This window comes from Rhopalosiphum maidis, chromosome 4 (genome assembly GCF_003676215.2).
Source record: "Rhopalosiphum maidis isolate BTI-1 chromosome 4, ASM367621v3, whole genome shotgun sequence".
NCBI lineage: Eukaryota > Metazoa > Arthropoda > Insecta > Hemiptera > Aphididae > Rhopalosiphum > Rhopalosiphum maidis.
The window spans coordinates 37,589,612-37,614,263 of record NC_040880.1 but is presented as its reverse complement, the minus strand read 5'-3'; the positions used below and the strand labels follow the sequence as shown (position 1 = coordinate 37,614,263).

Below are 24,652 nucleotides of genomic sequence, written 5' to 3'. Positions count from 1 at the left end.
AAAATAGTACAATATTATAGTTTTCATTAAAACTATGCTTAAGGTCTACCATATGCAATTAAAATTTTAATAACTTCGTTGTTATATTGTACGACATATTTGTCGTATGTATTTTTTTGTATTTAAAATATCTTTCTGTCTAATATAAAGTACATAAATATTAAATATTTTAGATTTCGGGTGCAAAGATACCTATGTGTTTTATTTACATATCTGTGTACACGATAAATTAAAATTTGTCACATTGAGGGGGGTTTTGATTTTTGGATAGTATATTGGATCCAGTTTGTACTTTAAAGATGTCTAAATTAAAAACGTCAAGTCATTCTTTTTTATATTTGGAAAAATAAAAGATAAATTAAGGAAAAACTGGAATTTTACACAAATCTGATTTTGACAAAAAATTTTTTTTTTTAGTGTAACTGGACAGAGAATAATCGTAGTTACTTGGAAATTTCACTAAATATTTATATTATTGTTTTTTGTTTATAATCAAATTTTCAAATCATTTCAAGCTATTTATAGATATGAAAAATTTTCTAATTTTTTTTTTTTTTCTATAAATGTTGATTAAAAATATTATTTGCTGGGTAGAAATAATGCTTAAAAATGAAATATAGTTTGTTAATTTCTCATCTAAAAAATACCAAAAATCTATAGTTATAATTTTTTTTCCAAGCGTTTAAAATTAAATTAAATGTAGATATTTTAGCTTAAAGTTTAATGTAATTATTTATTTAAACAATAAATAGAGATGTTAATTATTTTGTTGTAATTTAAAATCCGTGAGAAGTTCTCACTAAGAATTTAAAACTTATGTATAAAATATTATTATGAAATTTAATGTATGAGATAAATTTTCTGATTTATTCAATTTATTATAAGTTAACAATGTTATTATCTATCTATACTATGAGCTTATTTTTAATTTTTTATGGTATTTACAGAAATATTATGTAATTGAATTTTAAGTTATCAGAGTTGATATAATATGGTATAATTGTATAAATATATATTATTATAATACTAGAAGTAAAATAAATTACTTTAATATAGTTATATAAAAAAAAAAACTATCACTTATAGTGATAGAGACTGATAGACCGTCTCCGCTTAGAATCATTTTTTGTAAACAATATTATATTATTGAATTCAAATTTAACACCTAAGCAGCGACTCACTGACACGTAATGTACAGTGTAATGCTATACCCATTTGCTAACCTTCTTTTTTTAACTCGCGAGAAATTTCATAGTTCCAACTTTTGATAACGGGTGATGTCACGACGTCACCTCATACCCCCATCTACCTTTAAAAATGATTTATTTGATGATAAATGTTCACAAAATGGATTTTTATGGTATTTAGGACAAGTCAGAAATATCAAAATCTATTTTAAATTTAGTTACAAAATGACTACATGCAATATAATGTTGTGAAAACTTTAAGAAAAAAAAAATCATTTTTGTGAGTACTAGTCCTAAAACTTGGATACTAGCCTTTTACGTGATTTAAATTATAAGTCTAGAATCTCGAATTTTTGGTATCTTTTGGTTATAAAATATAACAGAAACTTGAGAGATTTTCGGTTCCAACGTAATGTTGCAAAAAGTATAATGTTAGTTTTTCTAATTAAAAGAAATATTGTGTATCATCATATTGATTTTTATTACTACTTTTTGTTCATAAACAGGAAGTTATAATAAATTAAAATTTTAAATAAATGAATAATGAATATGATTTATGATTATATATAATATATTATATTGATGATTATCACTTCTATTTTATTGACATTACTCATAATATTTATTATATTTTGTTGCTTGCTATAATCCTCTGTTATACAATATAATATATAATATTATATAATTTGTAAGTAATGTTTACCTTGTTTATTTTATAAGCATATCTGTTGTTAATAATAAAGTGTTACTCATTCAAAAAAAAAAATATGAGACCAAATCAAATTAAGGGCTGTTTTTAAGAAATTCAATGTAGGTAATTTCTAAATATAACGTAATTATGTTATTAAATTTCAATATGGTATAAATACATATTTTTAAATAATAATTAAATATTAATAATATAATAAATGTAATATTTCGGTAAAATTTTTTTCAACCTACCGTAATACTAAAAGTAAAATAAGTTACTTAAATACATCATAAAATATATTTAGTAATAAGGCTGATACTCAAATAGACCGTCTTCACTGACAATCGTTTTCGTATACAATTATATATCATTGAATTCAAACATAACACATTCATAACAGTGACCCACTCGACATCTAATGTACAACAGATCGTTATCCACTTCATCTTGTACTCGTGTTCCGTTTCGCCGCTGTGTTATTTCGCCGCTATGTTCTTTCGCGCCAAATTTATCCCATTTTGCCGCCGACCCATTTCGTAGCATAATTCTTAAATTATTTTTTTTTTTATTAAAATATGGTTATGAATTTTGTGATAAATAGGCACACTGAAATATTTATCATTTGAAACAATCTTAATTCTATACTATCTGAATTCTGATAATTGAGGATAACATGAAACTTCCCCAATGTGAAAAATAAGTTAAAAACAATATACAGCAAATGCACTAAGTTCGAAAAAAACATTTGCTGTCTTAAAGAAAGAATGACAAGCGACCCTTCACAGATGAAATGGATTGGTTATTTGGACAACGTTTAGTTATTTAATTAAACACCAAAATGCCATAAAGGTTCGAGTACAGATGTATTACAGATATACGAAATGAATAAATTTAAAATAACATATCTTAATTTATAAATCTCATGTATTATGAATACTAAATAATGAATACATAAACTTGAAATTAAATAATACATTTAAAAACTGGTATATTGAATAAAATGTATTAATACATAATAGAAAAATTCCAAATCAGACTCATTTCCTTATTTCAAAATTCTCTTAAAAGGGTTATTCTGGTCATAATTGGTTTGATGAGTTATGATATGATTTAATGTATTAGGTATAGATTCATGAATGCAACTACTTATAATAAAAATGCTTTAAAATAATAATTAAAAATAATAATATTATATTGGCATTTGGCTGGGGTATAAGAGCAGTGAAATTGTATTCCTAGCAACACTTATGGTTTATTGCATATCTATATTTTATTTTATAATATAGACATATTTAGGTACATGCTTGTACAACTTTTTCACTCACGAAAATTTATACCTTACGTCTTTTATAGTTGAGATAATAATGTATTTTTTTAAAGAGAATTATTCATAGAATATATTTTAGATAATACCACAGTTTTATAAAGTGCATGTGTCAAACGACAAAGTACTTTTTAGTGTACACCATGATTAAATTTAATAATTCCTTTAACATATTAAACCCGCTAAGGTATAATACATATACGCTTACGCATAACAGAATAATATCACAAATATATAAAAAGATGATCTATAGTAGAGTGAACATATTTATAAATAAAAAGAATGAGATGAAAGATTTTGACTTAGCTTAAAAACAAAACTTTTAAAAATAGTAATGGTTTTTATATTTTTATATTTATGGAAATAACGTTTGACTATTTATATAATAATAAATACAATACATCAATAATTGAGGATGTCTCATGCTTAGTTTTGACTACTGTTCGTTGTTACTCCATGTTCATTATTTAAAAAAATGTTGTTTATAAATTATTATTATAGGTATTTACATTGGTTTTAATAACTATTAATTCAATATAAAATAATAAAAATATTGTCTTATTTTTTATACGGGTGAAATTTTATGCACATATCTATAAGTATAATATAAATATAGAGATAACGGGATTAAAATGGGACTATGTACTAAAAATGGAACAAAAAGTGTCCCGTTCGGAGATTGTCAGGACAAAGGGACACAACACTCAAATAAGGGAAATTCCGTTTGTATAGTCCCTCTACTCTATAGAAACAAGTTGAATACAGAAATATCTTAGAATTCTCGAAATATTAATATTAGTACTTAGGTACCTAATTGTATAATTAAAATTTCAAACCAACCCATTTTCATGAAATTCAAATGGTTTAATAATATGTAATCAGATTTCAATATCCTGATAGGTATTATTAATTAGGTTATGATACCCAACAGGATTAAATTATTTCAAATTCTGAATAATATTTCTGTTTGGAAAATAATATATTATGAAATAATTATTTTATATTTTAATTACAAATATTTAACGCGATTATTCAATTAAATATTTTTTTTTTATTATATTCATTGTTTCTTCTTTACATTATAATACAGTAATACAGTAATTAATAATAATCATACTATAAATTTATTTTATTACAAAGTTTTGTAATATTTATTCTTAAGCCATAAAAAACGAAAAAACTTTGATGAAAATTATGATTGGATGATGATAAATGATAATTAAAAATATACAATATAAGGATCAGGTAGGTACTAATAATAATTACCATTTTTAAATTATAATACTAAAAAGTAAAAACTTTTTTTGAAAAATAAAATAATAAATTATTAAATATGTTTTTTTGTGAAGTATTAATTTTAAATTTACATATGAAGCGATAGGCCTATAATTAATACTTACAGTTCTACATTTATTTAAAAGAAGATCGATTGTTCTTAAGTGTTCAAAGAATATAGTATTCTAATCATTTGAAAAAGTTGTTAAGACAAAAGTAATTTATTAAAATATTCGGTATGCTTAATAAAAATATCAAGATTTATATGGAACTACAAATACAACATATTTTGCATAGAGGGATGGTAACCTAAATATTTAATACAATGAGGTCTCCTATAAGAGCAATAAGAGCATATTACAAAACAATAATAAACTCATATTTGCAGTATAATATTTAAAAGAAAAAATTGTATTTTATTCGTTTTTGGTATTTATTACTTGTATAATGTTAAAGTTATATAATTGCTATTATTATTTTTTTTTCTTTTCTTTTAAGTCTAAAAATCAAAAATTTCACTTCAAAATATTGGAACATTAAGTTTTATTAATTTTAGACTAATATACACATTTCGCAACGTAATATACCAAATTCATAAATTACTTGAAGTATCTACTTATTATATTTTTTTATATGAGGATGTACTTAAATAATTATATATATATATATATATATATATTATAAGTCAAACTTAATACTTAAATACTTTTTTTATAACAGTTATCTATACAAATTTAAATTAAATAAAATAAAACCACAAAGAAAAATGCAGATAAAAAAAATAAATTGAAATAAATAAGAATTAACCAAGTGTTTGATAGTTATTTAGTGTAGGTTAAGTTTTAGATTTTTGTGATAATAATAGTTGTATTAGTAAAAACCTAATGTGAGCAAATCATCAGTTAATAGAATCCTATAATAAAATAAATTTATTTTCGGATCTATTTTTACAAATTATGATGTTAAGACCCACATAAACATTACAATTGAAATTTGTTTATAAAAATTATTTTTACAAAAATCAATAACTTAATTTGCTCTTAATTGGACAATTTTCATCCAAGTTAGTTTCTTTTTTGATAAGATAATAAAGCTATATTAATAGTTGTACAATTAATGTTTTTTAGTTTTAAAATTTGTTTTTCATAAGAATTTTTTTAATACAATTATTGTAAAAAAATAGTATATTTAATTACATTAGTTATTCGCAGAGGTACTAATAGCTACTTTCGGTTCATATGATATATTGAGACACTTGAAATAAACTGTAAAAATGTATAATATTATATGTATTGTACAATTTGTACTGATTCTTGTTCTAGTTTTAAGACGGTCAATCCTTATTTCGACTGTATTTTTACCGATGTTTACGTGTTGCAGACCAAGGAACTGTTGACGTTGAAATCCAATGTATCCAATATGACAGCCAATGCGGCTACCAGGGCTACCACAGCTACCATGGCTTCTACGGCTACCGCGGCCACAATAGCCACTGCAGCCACCATGGCAACTACGACTTCTATGTTGAAGACAACTTCGACTACCTCAGTACTGGTAGCATTAGCATTCATGAATTCTACTATGTCGAACATGACAAAACTTCAATTGCCAGTCACCCATACTATTGATACACAACCGAATTGCTATCGACAGCAGATAGAATGTCCGTTCTCGTGGCCGGGTGTCCAATACGTTACAGCTGACGTACATTCACCGAAAATGAAGGATTACGTTTCCTCATCGATTGCGCCACTGGAATTCAGTACGACTGGAACCGACTTTTCATCGGTAGTAGATTTAGGTTCCGACGTGGACTTCGGTCAAACTACAGGTGTTTTCGGTGCGAATCGGAATGGTGGCACCGGATGGACTGAAAGTACGGCTGAAACGACTTTCAAGACCATCGACGATCTACGAATAACCGCCGAGGTCATATACGACGACACGTTATCATCGTCCGAAGATAATGCCACCACCTCCGAGTTCGACGTCAGCTCTACACATAGTTATGATGAGACGACAGAAAAATCGACTATAGGTTTGGTCACAGCTGAGTCGATGTCGGATAATTCAACCGTGGATACGGTCGATGATTGGTCAACAACTACATATCCGATGAACGTTTCATTATACTTAAGTTCAATCGCCTCTCAATCGATATCGAGTTCGACACAGAGTGTAATCGGTGAGATGATACCGGGTGAGTACGCGGAGTCAACGTCGACCGTCGTTCCCGAATCAACGGCAAGTCCAGACACAGAAATATTGATGTCGAACATGACGATTGATCAATCGATAATCACTATAGATAATGACGATGAGCTATATAGTACAATTGCTTCCGACGATCTTCAGTTGTTGAGGACGGACGAGATAATTGCGTCATCTGAAAGGAGAAGAATCGTAAAACGGATGTCGGAAGTAATTTTCAATGGGACTCATTGCTTTCAAGTAGTTTGTTCGTCTCCATCACCAGTTACAAATGTAACCGAGGTGCCAAACAGTTCTCAAGGATTTAGCGAGGAATCGAGTAAATACCAAAGCGTATACTCGTATATGTGTACTGTTTATATACTAGATAGTTCAACGTATATGTAGTTGTGGTCGATGTCAATTTGGGCACTGGAATTCTCTAGAGACTATTACATTTCTGCTGAGGACAGTAATTTAATCAAATATCTAACATATAGTTACGTGTCGGTGTATATTAATATGTATATATGTACTATATAGAACGCATTATATAATGGTTTTAAATAAACCATACGAGTTCGAAATGATGATTTGTATCCACAAAAGATATAATAGTCACTGAAATAAATTAAACAATTAATACGAGTTTTACCATAAAAAAAAGGTTAATTGAAGATAAATTAATAATTGTCTAAAAATTAAACTTATTACTTTATTATGATACCCACGTATAAAATTAAATAATTTAAAGTGCCTTTCTACGTTAAATCTTATCTTAAATGCTTCTAAGCTATTTTTTGAGATGTAATATTTTTATAGGTAGCTATGAATATAGATGTCAAGAGATAGTGTGAAAAGGTAGAGCCTTTTCTACCAAATTGATAATTATTATATTATTTCATCGTATTATATTTATTATTTATATTTGCAACTTATGATACTATATTTTAATCATAATATACATCATCATTTTAAATTTAGGATTTATACTAATATTGATTTAAATATATTTATATATAATAATATATTGTATTATATTATGCATTATTTTTTTTCTTTTAGGGATTTGTTAGATAATATTAGAGGGATTTATTTTTAGCGTTTAATTGTACTTTCATCGTAAATAAGTTAACAACATGTAATAGTTTAATTGTAATTAAAAATATTATATAAAATAAACGCGCAATGGTTTTTGTACAGCCGAAGAGTACGTGACAACGACGGAACATGAAGATGCACCTAGAGAAGATTTATCTCTTCGTGCAACTTGTTTGAACCTCCAAATCAGGCGACGATTGCGGAAGTTATGTTGGGAGACAATGTTTGGACAAGAATTGGTAAAACTTACAGTCATGGATTTGGTGAGTATACGTATAATATTATCATATCATAAATTGACGTTTGTTAATCTCTTGGAGAATAATTTTAGTATGCCTGCAGATTGGTAGTTTTTAAATTAGTTGACAAAATGTGTGTGATTTTAGATTATTAGATATTTAAACAGAATATGTTTTTTAATTTCGACGATGACCTGCAGATGACGAGTATATTGTATTAGGACTTAGTAATAATAAGTTCGTTTTCTACCTACATGCGAATTGTGCATGTAATCACGAATGGAACAATTAATAATTATAAAATTTAATTATTTATTTAATAATAATCCTAAATTATTTTAAATCTTAAAAAAAAAAATAAGTTTTTAACTTCAGATTTAATTTCGATTAAATAATATATTATAATAATCTTGATATATTGTACAATGCATCTATTATAATATCTTAATTAAAATCTTACAAATATTTATAGGCTAGTGGTAAGTACATATAATTAAGCAAAATGCTACTTTTATTTTCAATAATACATCCTTAGTTTACACAATCTATATCTTATGATGATTGAAAGTTGGTTATATTGTCTTACTAACTGCAATAAAAGAAAAAATACATAATACAAATATAGTTAAATACATTAAAAAAAATCACCTTAGATTCTGTAAGATTGCTCTGTTAATTTAAGTTTAAGAAAAATTAGTTTTTACGGGAAACATCTTTCACGGAAATTAGATTTGACTTTTTGCATTTCAAATTTGTTTTTATTTGTTTCGCCTGTCTTGTCACAAGCATCTTGTGGTTTACGTGTATTTCTTAAGTTATTTTCTTGTTATGGGTACAGTTGGTTGCACAATTCCATTAATATTTTATTTATACACAGTTTTTGTTTCTATTCTTAATTTTTTTACATTTGTTAAGCCAATAGTCAAGAGTTTGTGTTGACCTTAATTTTTTTGACTTTAATAATAAATTAATATTTTTAAAATCTCACTATTATAGGTTTATATTCGTATTAATTGTCTAATCATTACAAAAATAATTAACTGAAAAATCTCTGATATCATAATTGTTGATAACAAATTCCTGAATTATTATTTATCAAAATTACTTAATTTAAATGTAAAAGTAATAAAGCGTATTATAATATAATAATATTTATTATTGGTGCTAAAATAGTCCCATTTATTAGTCCCTATTTTTTTAAAATGTGATAAATCACCATTCTAGTACTTTTTTAGTAATACCATTTCTTTTGATCTGAGATATTTTGAGCTGTCACCATATTATGTTGCATACGAATGTAGTCCATAATAACAATAATAATATTACATTACAAATTTCGATTTATATTAAACAATTTTACTGGATGGGGTGTATTTATCATCGTTTACAGACTTACAGTAGTCGCGTTTATTTGATTTCGGAATGTGAATAAAGACTAGGGTCCGTCAATGTGTTTACGCTGAGTAAACACATATGACTATTTACAAGTTATTATAGTCTATGTACCTAGATATTTCATCGTGTTGTAATTTATTTTACGTTACATGTTGCGTTATGTCATGAAGAACAATAACAATTTATTCTTAACAATATATTACACGGTAGTAAAACCTTTAGTACTCAATAATCGTCTATTGATATTGAATTGGCGATCGTTTTTTATATTTATTTGTTGTTTTTTATTTCGACGAAGTAAAAAAAAATAATGCAATTATATAGTAAAATTATTAATAGAGATAAAAATAAAATAATGATCCAGTTTATTATTAACAAAATAAATGAAGACAGATGGTCGTATAAATTTTTTATATACCTATATCGATACCTATTATTTATAAAATGTAGTATCTGTTATAAAACATAAGTAATAATAATAATAATAACGAAACAGCTGTAGAACACAAATTTAGATTTATAATAGTGAATTTTAATAAAATTAACTTTACTGTCGTCAAAAAAGTCATTAACAATATGATCTTTCTAATATTAATTACTCTGAAACTTATTTGAATAATTATTGGAGTAGAAGTTTTAATAACGTTTTGTATGGAACACTTAGCGTGTAGTTTATTTAACTACAACTAAATCGTAAAATTGGATATCTGTTAAGTTTAAAAGAAGTATTAGATAGCTATATTTACGTCAATTCGATATTGTGTACTTGTATTCAGAACTGTTATTTGATAATACATATTACAAGGACGGTTTTCAAAATATAAAAGTACCTAGTAAGTGAAGTGTATTGTACTTTAAAAATATAATATATATTATATAATAGTTGGATATGTCATATTATGTACTAATTGTATACTCTCAGAATTTTTTTCTAAGTTAAATAAAATCAGTATGTATAATTTTTATTAGAAAAATTAAATATGCCAATATAAATCTAATTTTATAAAATTGAAATGATTCTGATTTAAAATATAAAAAATTCCTCAATGTATAGAATTATTTTGTTCTTAAGCTTTTGTGCTTCTATAAAATAAGCAACAGGAAATCACTTTTACTAGATTTAATTATTTTAATGTCAATTTTCAAGTATGAATGTTTCGTTGCTATTTATTTATAAATTAAGTGTACAATAAAAAATTGTTAATACTAAGTATGTTGTACGAATAATCCTAAAATAACTTAAAGTTAATGGTAACATAGTATTATGTGAAAATACAAAAAATAATATGATGATGTACTGATTAAAATAAATTAGATAAATGACATTGATATACGGTTTGTAAAATTACGTTAGAAACGATAAGATACCATATCACAGAAGAATTAATAGATTTTTTAAACTTAAAATCACGGGTAAATTTACGAGGTCGGTTAGAATAAAGTTTCAGATAAGCTATATGCGTACCGCTCATATAACACGTGACCTGGGTGGGACGAAACGACACCAGATAGTGAAATGACGAAACCTTAACGTTTGGACATATATCCGCAGGATTTATAGTTTCTAAACAAAATATTGTGCATTCCACTGGTTTATATTTTTGAAACGAGTGAAATACATACTGAGATAAAAATAATAATAATACTAAATTCAGCTACCGAGTGATATATCATATTATAAATAATGTAGGTACATATTATCATATATAATATATTAGATAATCTGATTATAATAATTGTATATATTATGTGTGCGTAATTTAAATCTTTAATATGTATCATTTTTTAAGTTTACGTGTAATATAATAAAAACAATTTTTTCTTGACATAAAAACCACATTTATAATTGTAATAATTGTATTAATTTATCGTTAAGTACATACAAATTAACAATATACGCTTATTAAATAAAAACAGATTATTGTACTTTCATTGAATGTAACTGAGCTTTTTGTTAAACTCAATACACAATAGAATCCGTATAGGTCACAAGTTGAGTGATGAGATACATCATAAATGGAAAATTAAATATAACTCGGCCGCCTATTATTATGTCACTGGACATAATATAACAAGTGACTTTGCCCAATCCGTGCTTTCAAAGAAACAATAAAATAAACTTACGATATCATAGACAAAGTAAGATTAATTAGATCAAAGAAATAGTTTTAAAACTTTGAAATTTACAACCATTCTTTACTTAAATACTCCACTACTCGAGTTACCACTTATTAAGCTGTTGACCATTGACCATTATTTCAATTGTGTTACGATAATACGTTGTTACATTTAAATTGTATACGCGGATACTGATTGCGTTTACGATTATAATGATATCGTACTCAGTTGCGGTCAAATGGGGGAATGAGGGAGATACATTCCCTCATGACTTTTTTTCTTTAATATTTATAACAATTAAATTTAAGTACATTGTACTATACATATAATGTTAATGTATTAAATTTTGTTTTATTTTTTCCTCGAAAAAAACATCTATGAGCGTATATTATTATTATCTAGATTCTAGACTCAGTCTAGGAATAAGGCTGTTATTATTATTAATATTTAGTAACAATTAACAACTCCTCACTTGTTATATAAATAAAGTACTAATTTACTTTAATTTAAAAAATTGATATTAGGCATAAGTGCATAATCAAAAATTTTATTTTAATAATTAAATAGTGTATAATAATATTTCAGCCACATCCCCCTAGACAAAATCATTTGACCGCCACCGGTCGTATTTTATTCTAATCTAAAAATATATGATCACCAGTTTAATTTTAAACATATTTTTATTTTCACGTCATTTTATTTAACAAACTACGAGTATGTACTTAATTAAAATTAAAATGTGTTATACAATTCAGGGGTTGGAGGAACTACCGGGATAGTGTTATAGGTTAAAATATTTTCTTTATTACAAATTACATTTTTTCAAAACCATACGGGGAATTCGAAAAATGATCTCTAGGCTTTTAGTATACACAACCTCTATTCAATATTTATTCCAAAAGATTTTACACGATGGCGCTTCTACTACCTAAAAAAGTGTCACCAAAAAATAAAACACATCAGATTTTGATCCTAATAGATTTCTAGTTCCACTCAGAATCTTAAATGTTCAATGTGTATTTTTCTTCGTATCAGTCGTTTTTCAATAAGACAACTTTTATTGAATTGACTTGGGCACAAATTCAGTATGAATATTTAACATGCACATGCTTTGGGTCAGTATCAAACATATATGTTTCTTTTTTTATTTAAACATCGGCTGAAGGTAGTAGAGTATTTCAATTTTAATAAACACGAATTGCATAAGCATGATAAAAAAAACCATAAACGTAAAGTGTTACGTCACAAAACCAATTGTCACACAAAAACCTATAAAAAAAAAAGTAGCAATTGAAAACCTTTTTAATAATTTATCTTAATAAAAACATTGTTATATTGAAAGAAATCTATTTTCATCAACAGTAGTTTAAGGATAGATGGCAAAATGTAAATTCCGTGGACTATTAAATAGTTAATAATATAATATATTATATACGCTATACACAATGTCATGTAAATTAACTTTTATAGCGCCAACCTTTAAAAATGTTAATATTTTAGAGTAAACAGACTTAAAATTATGAACATCTGAATAAATAGAGTATTTAATTGAATTCGTCCACCATAAATCAAATAAACGCTGGCCAAATTTCGAAATTCATTCTCTTTAATTGTTTTCTTGTTGATCGTTCATTGACTTAGGTATGCTGACATACTGTTGATTTCGACATATTCCAAATACATGGATGCATTTTTATACATATACGTTTTCTTCAGTTCAACGATATATTATAGTTTACAGAGACATTTTACATGTGTAGGTATAGAATAAATAATAAATATATTTATTTATGTACTTACTATCATAATTTTATATTAATTTTGTGTCATTTTATAGAGAAATATAACCATTGCGGAATGGCTGGTTGTATAAATATAATATATAAATACTCTTATGCTCGCAATATTTTTTTAAATTTTTTTTCATGTACGTCGTTTATAAAGGTTATATTCGATGAGAACATTTTTTTTTATATAACGTACGAGTATCCATACACGTGTCAAGTATGCGCGTGTGTAAAAAGCAAAAAACAAAAGCCTGTTCGTTATGCATTATATCAATATATAATATGTTTAAAGGATGAAACATAACAAAAAGTATGAACGTATACGAATTTATACAAATATTATTTATTACGTGATAAAAAGTGACGCGGGAAAACATAATTATTATTGTGCTCATAAAAAAATAATCCATTCCGATATCATCCTATGTGATAAACTATTTTTATTTCTCAAAAGTATTTGATGTGAAAACTTAAATTCTCTGTACACATTATTATAGTAATGTAGAAAGATTATTAAAAATTCAATGATTTTATATTAAATAACTCAGGTTTTAATTGAGTTTAATCATAGCTATAACTATAACCAAATATATTTTATACACTTAAAAACAAATTTTTTTAATATATTTGAATAATTTTGTTTAAATATTTGTATTTAACAAATATATCCTCGAGTGTCAAATTATAATCTAAAATCCATGATGTTGATGTAGAAAATAATGCGCATATTTTTATTTCACTGTGGGTCGAGCAACCCGGAAAAGGATTATTTGAGCACTCGGGTCAAAAGAAAGTAATAAAAATAATAATTGTACAATATCTTAAAATAACTTTAGGTATAATAATATTTATTTAGCTCGAAATGATACCTTTGCTTTTTTGGTTTGGATTACTAACATCAGTCATAATTAATGGTTTTAATTTAATATTTTTAGTTTATGTTATATGTATCAATACTAATTTATATAACATATTTAGGTAACGGTTATAGGTATAGATTTTAATTTTAATCACATAATCACATGCCAGTTTTTTAACTGTTTTAGTTAAACTGGTTCAAGTCCTGTAGAAGTGATTTAAACCAACAAATGCCAAGGATTTTAAAATAGCTGTTTACCATTGTTTGTGTAAGGTGTCGACAATCATCTCAACGATATTTGTGGACTTTGCACGTGCAGTGTTCGTGCGGTACATGAACCGGTGCTGGTGCTGGAACTTGGAGAAGCGGTTCCCACAATACGGTGATTTCAAGATCGCCGAGAACATATTGCATCTGGTCAACAACCAGGGTATGGTGTGGATGGGCATGTTCTTTTCTCCCGGGTTGCCCATCATAAACGTGGTAAAATTGATGATCATGATGTACGTGCGGTCGTGGGCGGTGCTCACATGCAACGTACCTCACGACGTCGTGTTTCGAGCCAGCCGGAGCAACAACTTCTACCTGGGACTGCTACTCACCATGTTGTTTTTGTGTGTGTTACCGGTCGGTTACGCCATCGTGTGGATTGAACCATCGTGGCACTGTGGACCATTCTCGCAGTACAAAAAAATCTATCACATCTTCACCAACTCCATCAAAAAAACTGTACCTAACCCGCTGGTGCATCGGATACTTGACTATATAGCATCACCCGCCATCGTTATACCATTGCTGTTGCTCCTCATCCTCATAATTTATTACTTGGCATCGCTCACATCATCACTCCGAGAAGCCAATAACGACTTGAAAGTAAGTGAACGTTCTTGGCTTGTGTCCTATATGGTGGTCTTGAGTTTAAGCTAAAATAATATTTCAAAAACAATATTATAAAAACATTAATATGTTATATCACAAAAATAACTGTAATGTAATGTGGCGTATAACAGGAATATTAAAATTAAAATTTACAACAACAAAGTGATCAAGTTAAGTTATTAAGTAAAGTAATTAGTCTTAAAATTGATATTGGAGTATTCAATATTGTGCCAAAAGCCCAAAAGCCCAAAACATAAAATGATATTATTTTTCATACTATTTTTCAACCAAGTTCAAAAAAATGTTATATAGCTCAAAAATGTTTTTAGCAATAATGTAGGTCAATTCAGTATCCAGAAATGATTTATTATTATTTTTAGAGGAGGAAGCTAATTTTATTACCTGTAATTTGCGCCACGAATAGTTACATTTAAGTACGTATGTAATTTGCGCCAAAATATAAAAATATAACATGTATTTTGCGCCACGACAGAAAACCAAATGGAATATGTAATTTGTGCCACATTTTCAACTTCAATTGCAGTTGGAATTTACCAGCAGATAATTTATAATTATAATATGACTGATTTTTATATGTTTTATTACTAAACGAACATTTACTTATTTAATATACATGGAGTTTGTTTTACTTATATACATTTATTTATAATTATAATATTAGTGGCGCAAATTACAATTTTAGTAGGTACACTATGGCTCAGATTATATAATGCCTTTTATTTAGTTTTATTTAGCGCAAATTACAAACTTAAAAAGTCGCACAAATTACCAAAATACACTTTTAAACGTGGAATAAATGGCTTATATATATATATATATTTTTTTTTTTTGGTTGTTTTTGGCACAAATTACATACGCCCAAATAAATTAATACAAGAAGTATGCCAATAATAATACACTAATACATAAAAGACTCGTCCCGTTAGAATACGTACTTATGGATAACGATGCGAAAATAGTTTGATGGATAATTGAATGATACGATGGAAAAAAAAAACTGTCGATGACTATGTTTTTCTAGAATTTTTTCAGACTTTTCTAAGTTTTCAAGTCTTTTGTGCTAGATAACACTTAACATACATGTGAAATTTATACTAAATCTACATAATCGATAGAATCATTGAAAATTGGGAAAAATATTAAACGAAAAGTAAGTGATTAATGGCTACCGTTTAAAACTGACCGACAACGAAAAATATTACGTTCGTGAGTATATCACATAACAATATGAACCGTGGTTGACAAACTGAAGCACTCCCGCCTTCGATGTGGCCGACTTATTTATACCGTGATCACCGATCATATTCTTTTACCTGATTTTCAAGTAGGTAACACTGGTCACTGGTAACAGTGATATTTTTTATTGGCTAGTCTTATTGGGAATTTGTAGCTATCAACTGTGTTTTCCGCGTTTATCACATTATCAGATTCTCAACAATTCTCGATAAACATCGTTTTTCGGCGAGTAGTTTTAAGAGTAATGTGCAGTGAGACAGTGTTAGCAAAACGACATTTGCATAACTGCAATTGATAAAATTGGGTGTATTTACGTAGAGATAGATATCTTAAAATTCTTAATAAGATAACCACTTAACCAATAGGTCATTAAATATCGTAAAAAATATATTAAATATATATTTAAGTTTCTAAACTTCAATGTTTAAATGTATTAAAAAAAATTCTAAATGGAATTATTTGAATAAATGTATAATTAATGTGTAAAAATGGTTTTCTACTATGTAGTATTTGTTTTAAACACAAAGAACAGCGACGTAAGAGAAGTACTAAAATGGGAAGGAATCGATTTGAGCGGTTCTATTCTATTATATAATTTAAGTAAAATTAATTTAAAATTTGAGAATTCGAGAAAATAATAAGAGAAATCAGCACTTTGGATCAAAACTTTTCGATATGCTATTATATGCCATTATATTTGGATGAAAAATTAAGTTTTTATTGAAACTATTATAATAGTTTTGAATATCCGTGTAAGAATTATTTTAACATGCAATCAAGATTCAAAAGAATGTTATCACTTGTGATTTGAAGCCCAAAATTAATTCTAAGCAAATTGCTTAGACTTAATTAGACATATATATTAATAAGTTTGTCTACGGAAAGTTTAGTGTATTATTGTACGACACAGTTGTTATTAATTAAAACAGAAATCTATACAGACGATTAAAATGTATTGTTAAATGTATACAATTGTATACGCACAACTACTGTTCATGTGCATTTAAACGATCGTGAATAATAAAGGATACAGAATGAAAAAAATAAATCGATTTTATCTTTACTGTTTTCAAATCACATCACGATAATAATATGTATTATAAATAGGATTAAAGTGGGAAAATTTTGAATGAATAAACATTACAAGCTTAATAACAATTAATGGTTATTATGGTTATTACAATATAAATTTGCTTATTTAAACTATATTATTCTGAATAATGAATATAAATATTTAGGTAATAGGTATAACTGATTCATTGTCGTTAAAACTTAAATCATCCGAAATTTACATTTATGTTTTACTCTAATTTTAATATGTGTTTAAATGAATGCTCAAATGTTAAAAATTAAAATCATTTAGCGATAATATTACTTTATAACATATTGAATTTATTATCGTTCATATTGGTATTCTGATTTTTTACTAAAATTGACCTTTTTGTTTATCATCAATTTAACAATAATAAAATAAGTTTCTATTTTATACCACAACGAAGTTTAGCTTTTTGATTTTGATAACGTCATATAAAACATAATAACATAGTATAGAGAATGCATTGGTTACATTATAGTAATAATGTATAAGTAAAAAAACACAAGTTAATCAAAAGCCAAAAGATTAGGTAATACCAATTCTTAACAATACATATTATATACATTACTATGCAAGACGTAATAACGTTATGACTTTTCGAATACAAAGAATTATTCGTATTAACAATATTGCAATAATTATAAGACAGAGATAAATTAATACATATAATATATATATATATATAAACGCTAACTAACAATATCCATTGCGACAACATTTGTATTGTTTTTTTGTAAAGAATAAATTTAAATTTAAAATGAAAAACAAAACTGTTCCAAGTAATGAAAAACAAGATAAATTGTAAAACGTAAATATATAATATAGAAAGTAAATAGATTAAGTTATTTTTGATTAAAAATATTTTTATAAAATTTAAAAATGTTATCTGCTTACATTTAATAAATGTATTTATTTATATACAATAATAAAATATATAGAAAAAAATTTTAAATAGGGGGATAGTATGTAGGCAATTAATCTGCTATACAGTACAGTTTATAATATTATCATAATGTGTACTACGTCGTCATTGATGAGAAAAGTCACTGTAATAATATATGTTTTAAATTAAATAAATAATTGCATACAAATAACAATTCTGAGTGAATATTGGTTTATCAGTCTTTATCACTAAATATTGGTATAAAATTAATTAATTTTACTTAAAGTAATACAGCAGGGTAAATTAATTTTTGCTGAAAAGATTATATTTGAAAATGACATTGTGTATAAAATTTAACGATACACGTCAAAAGTTTTAAATAATCGTTAATTATATTTTTAAATTACAAAAAAATATATTAAAATCGTTATTCTATGTTTGAAAATTTAATGTAATTTTTAATTTGAATTTAAAATATCTATAAAAGAAAAATTGTATATATTTTTTCTAAAGTTGTTTGGTTATATTTTAAACTAATTATTAGAAACCTTATATTAATTTTTCAATCCTTTAATAAAAAAAATTGATATATTTTATATTAGTATTTAATATAATACATCAATTTTTTTAAGAATTATTTTATTGTAATAAAGTTTTACCAAAATTTAAAAACTGAAGTTTGTTATGATACAAATTTTAAGTACATATATAAATACTACTATTATATTTTCAGAAAGGTTAATTTTGGCAGAAAATGGAAACGCCCCGTTTTCCAGTCATTATTTATTACTGGTATAACGTTCGACAAACCGTTTTCGCTTACATATTTTACGACCTCTTGTAATTACCTATATTCTTGATAAAAAAATCTAAATATTATCTTGTCATATACTAATATAGGTGAAATTTATTTTAAATTTAAGTCATCGCTTTTAACGAATATTACAAATGTAAATTGTTTATCTATACATTTAGAAGACAACACTTAGTAAAGTTTTATAAATAATAATAATAATAAAATTAAAAATAAATTTAAACAAGGCTTCTTCTATTTAAATAAACAAACAAATTCACATAATTCCATAAATTGCCTATCAGTATTTTAAATTATATCATCATACATAAATATTACCTTCATTTGTGCAATAAAAAATATATGTATAATATAATTATAAACATATAAACCAAAGTTAATAATAATCAAAAACATATAAGGTAATTTATTATACATATTAATTTAATTAAAAAATATATCATAAAATACAATACCAATTTATACAAGGTATATCATTATAATCTTCAAACATAAATTACTATAAATGGCTATTCTCGTTAGCCTTAGTTACAACTTTATTACAGGTATAATAATTGTAAGACTAACATTTAAATGTCAAACATGTTACAGGAACGCTCTGAATCTTATTTACACACCAAAACAAGCGAATCTGTGAAATTTCATATTATGTTACCACCCAACATGTAGCCAGGATTAATTTTAAATACAATTTTGATTTTGATTTGTTTACATGAAACTTTTTAATTTTTAAAAATGTCGGTAGGTGGGGGGTCTAAGCCCCATGAACCCCTGGATACGTGCCTGGCTTACCATTACCCATAATGATAATAATAATAATAATTGTTTCTATGATTTTTGCAGACGCAACTAAGACGTGAGCGAACCGAAGAACGACGAAAAATGTTTCAGTTAGTAAACAGGAAGAAACACGGTAGTGGCGTCGATGACGATGACGAAGATGATTACACGTGCATGGATACAACGTTGGCCAAGTGGAGACATATAATGCCAGACAGCAAAACGCAGACAGACGTTCCGAGCTCTGTGTTCGAAATCGCCGAGAAAAAGCTCACAGGTTAGATCACAGAAAATAAAATGAAATAATACTTACATCCAGGGAATATAATATAGGGATACTAATTTGATAAGCTATACTAAGTTGGCCATTTTTATTAATCAAACTGTTTAAAAATATATTTCGAAACATTTCTTTTTAGTGTTCCAGTGTCACTATAGTTATATTTACTTATCTAGACATAATAAATTGCAGTTTACCAATGCTCTTTTTAACATTTTTGTTGGGTTCTCTTTTTTTTTTACTTAAACTGATTGCATAATAAATAATTAAAAAACGAATATTACAAAAATTACTTTATTTGGAATACCACAAGTTTTTAAAAAACCAACTGTTTCCGGTTTTCGAGTATAACTTCTAATTTAGGAAAGAGTGATAAATTTTTTAAAGATTTTCAAATGTAATTGCTCGATATCTACATGGGTATATGAAATGTGAACAAAGATCAAAGTACGGTAATAACTTATCAAAATATACTTACACCATCTATTCTGGTATCGATCAAACTAAACGGTTTTCAAAAACAATATTATACTTATTATTATAAAAATTATTATATTTATACATATATGTAAATTTATTACATACATGGATACATAAGGGTTATGATCATTGATATTGCGCACTTTCGTTACTATAAATATGATTTATACATAATAATAAAATGGGTTGAATATAAATTTGACCGTTCCGGTCGTGACGATGGCATGGGCTATGGTCATATTACAACGAATACTGATTATAAACATTTATCATAATTTCAAGTCATAAGCAAAGGCAGCGGTTCTAGTTTAATGTTATTACCTAATATATATATGTATATAATACACTATAATATATACACGATGTATTGGCGTTCAGTGATAAAAATTAAAAACACGCTTTGTTAAGTGACGTTTTCATTTATATAATTTAACATTGAGATTAAATATAGACCCCGGGGATTACCTGTGGACAAAATTTATTTGGTTCGCTGGAAAGAAATTAAATTTTTTGTTACACAGGTTTTTGTTAATTTAATTACATTTTTTGATTTTGCTTGATATGATCCCAGAAAACTTGCATAATTCCTAAAATAGCTCATTAAAAAAATCAATTGATAATTATCTATGTAGACTATATATTATATAGTGCCATAATGGTATATAATCGTAGTTAAGGCGTATAAAGAATAAATCTGTGTAGGTAGCCACTACTCATAATGTATAAACACATCGCACGTAACAACAATTACAATACATACAACAGACGCGTAGACGCGTGTAAGCAGCTAGCAGTAGTAGTAGTAGTAGATAATACGTACAGATCAGCGATAAACATAAAATGATAATCGACGGTTCCTCCGCCCGTCGAATGTTTGCAAAGGACGTAAATAAAACCATTATTCCAATCCGGGTGCATTTAATAATTCAAAAGAGTGAATAAATAACGCATTCACTTGCAAGTGGGATTTAGTGAACTGCGCTATGCACGTACTGGGATAACTACTTAATGGAGACGGTGTGTCTGTGAGTATTGCATGGTGGTTGTTAATGACAAACTCTCGCGTTCGAATGGACATGGCCGCCGATAGTATAATAATAGTTTATTGATCACAATAAGGAAATTTCCTGAGAATGTAATTTTATTTATCATTAAATACTATAGATACGGGTTCAAAAACTAAAAATTGTATGAAATATATTATCAGTTCTTATTATAATACATATTATTAAGGCAACTACATGAACTCATAATAAATTCTGATACCTATTTTCTATTTACTGACTAAATAATAATTCTATTATACTATGTTATTATCTTTTGTCGTAATATCACAATGACTATAATTTTGGACATTTTGATTGGACCTTCTAAATAATTTAGAATTATTTTGTTATTTTGTTATCATAATAATTAATAACACAGTAAATAAAAGTTTAAACTTTTGGATTGATTTTATTGCTATTACGCGATCGAGTGCAAAATTTAACTATTGAAATTTTAATAAAAACAACTTGTGTATGTAAATATTTATTAAATTCAGTTTTAGAAATGTTATCGAATAGCTATTATTAAGCTTAGAATTTATGGTCTAAGTTTTCCTGGTAAAACTATTAAACCTGAAAACTCCTTTATTGTTTATTGTTATTAGGATAAATAGTATTTACATATAAAGCACTAATTATTCATGTATTAATTCTTAAGTGATATATATATATACAATATACCTATACTATATATTAATTAAAATATTTTTTTTCAAAACTATCAATTATATTATTTAATGATTGAATCATAACGACATTAGGTATCTAATTTAAATATTTAAACATTTGATCATTAGCGTTTTTCATTATTCGTACTATATAAAATATGCACTCTCCCATAAACTATCGTACTGATGATTTTTATGTACCAAAACTAAATCTAGATTGTAATAATTAAAATAATCTTTACAGTATTTTTAAAATAATGTAATAGTTCAATATATTAGTATATTATTAAAACATTCATAAAAATATTTAGCATAAACATTCTAACATTATAAAAATATTTCTAACTAGCACAGGTCGAATGGTTTATTGTGTTTTATTGAAAATACGTCTCATAAAATTTATTTGCGAATATATGTGTCATGAGTTAATAAATATTTAATTACAGCCTTCCTTTCAGGAAATTTTTATTGTAGAGTGAAGACTAACATTTTATATCAAAATTATCCATAATGATTTTATTCTTTTCAAACCAAGGGTGGCCTAGGTGTTGTTGGATAATAAAAAAACGTAAACATAATACTATTATCCTGATTATAGTGTACATGCTATACTACAACGTGTACGAGTGGTTTTAATATCATTACTTTGAAATTTTGTAGTCATTTTTGAAGACTTATAGAATAATTATTTTAAATTTATTATAATACAGACAACGAGGTGCTGGACAGAGTCCGTGAAAAACTCGTGCACATAGAAGCGGAGGATCAGGAACCTGAAAACAAACACCATCCAAGTCGAGATGATCAACAGCAACAACAGCAGACGCAACCGCCGCACATAAAGCTCCAACGCAATCTTCACCACCATCAGCCACCTCTACTGCAACACCACTATCACCACCATCACCATCACCAGCAGCATCTCTATCACCACCTACGCCGGCCGTCGAGAAGCGAAGAGCCGCGGGATACAGCGGCAACGCTGCGTAAGTGGAAAAAATCTAAAGTGGTCCGGCATCTGTCATCAGAGTCGGAGTCGTCGGATCAGTCGGAAGCGGTACCAGAAACCCGTGAACCGGTTCAACCTCAGATAACCACTACCTCACACGGTTCTGGGTTACATCACAGGACCACAGCCGCCGAACTTCCGGTCAGCGGTGCCGCCGTTGAAGAAGGCGGTTCTACGACCGCCTTAGATCAGCCCGTTAAGCAGAGGGCCAGGCTTAAGTTGGCGCAGATACTGTACAAGGAAGCGCGGAGGAGAAGACAGAAATACGTAGAGGAACTACAAAACCAACAGGAATAAATTTAACACAATAGATTCACACTGTAAGTCATTTGCGAGTCACTTTTGTTCGCTTCGACCTTTTTTTTTTTATACAAAATTAATTTATCGTTTTGTTTTTGGATCACTTGTATCATTTCTTGAGAATAACGCATTTCCATTAAAAGTATATTTATTCCTTTTTGACTAATATAAAAACCTATAGGCTATATTGCTATAATATAGTAAATTTACTTAAAATACTATAAAAATATATTAAAAAATGATATTAAAACTTAAACTTCTACTTATTTTAATACATGAAATAATTTTTTCAAATAGATAAACGTAAAATACGGTAAACGATAACCGTTTTGACATATAAGATATAAATGACCGAAATGGTTTTTTATATACTTTACAATCTCCGCACGATCTGTAATTTCATTAATATTTTGTTATACGGTTTCAGAGAGTATTCTTTTCAGAAGCGACATCATCTGGATTCAAAGTTCAGCCTGAAACTTAAAAAAAGTCTTACTCATTTATATTATATATTATATCGATATACAATACATATTTGTTATATTATTGTATTATATTTAAAGAATCAGTGTTAATATCGAATGATTAGTATCTTAGTTCGCCATTGTTTATAAATTTTATAGTTAGTTCAAAATTATATATTATTAAATATATGCACATCAGTGATAAAACACGATTTTTGTAATCGTATAGTTTGTTGGTTTCATATTTTATTAATTTTTTTTAGTCATAATCGTTTAATTGTGAACAATTTTTTTTTTTTAATACATTTTCATCGTTACGCTGATTGAACTCTTTCTTTTTCTCGAGTCACTCCACTCATTTGTAATATATATTATTATAATATATTATATATGTGTGTGTATGTATTTTATAACTATTGTAGCTGAGTATCTCTATTCAATATTTATATATATGAATTTAAGAGAGGTGCAACGTGGATGGTCTCCAAAGTCCAGCTGCATTCTCTAGATAAATATATATAAAATATAAC

At 26.7% G+C, this 24,652-nt stretch overlaps 1 protein-coding gene across 2 annotated transcripts in view; it reads left to right on the top strand.

Moving 5' to 3' along the window:
• The window catches only part of LOC113561058 (transmembrane channel-like protein 3), a 58,224-nt gene extending 34,079 nt beyond the window's left edge, over positions 1-24,145 (top strand). For both annotated transcript variants that reach the window (XM_026967260.1, XM_026967261.1), the window contains exons 10-15: positions 5,858-7,007; positions 7,871-8,031; positions 14,440-15,039; positions 19,939-20,152; positions 23,060-23,678; positions 24,086-24,145. In XM_026967260.1, coding sequence (XP_026823061.1) covers positions 5,858-7,007; positions 7,871-8,031; positions 14,440-15,039; positions 19,939-20,152; positions 23,060-23,655 — 2,721 coding nt within the window. In that variant the 3' untranslated portion in view covers positions 23,656-23,678; positions 24,086-24,145. The remainder of the gene's footprint in view (positions 1-5,857; positions 7,008-7,870; positions 8,032-14,439; positions 15,040-19,938; positions 20,153-23,059; positions 23,679-24,085) is intronic.
• The last annotated feature ends 507 nt before the right edge of the window (positions 24,146-24,652 follow it).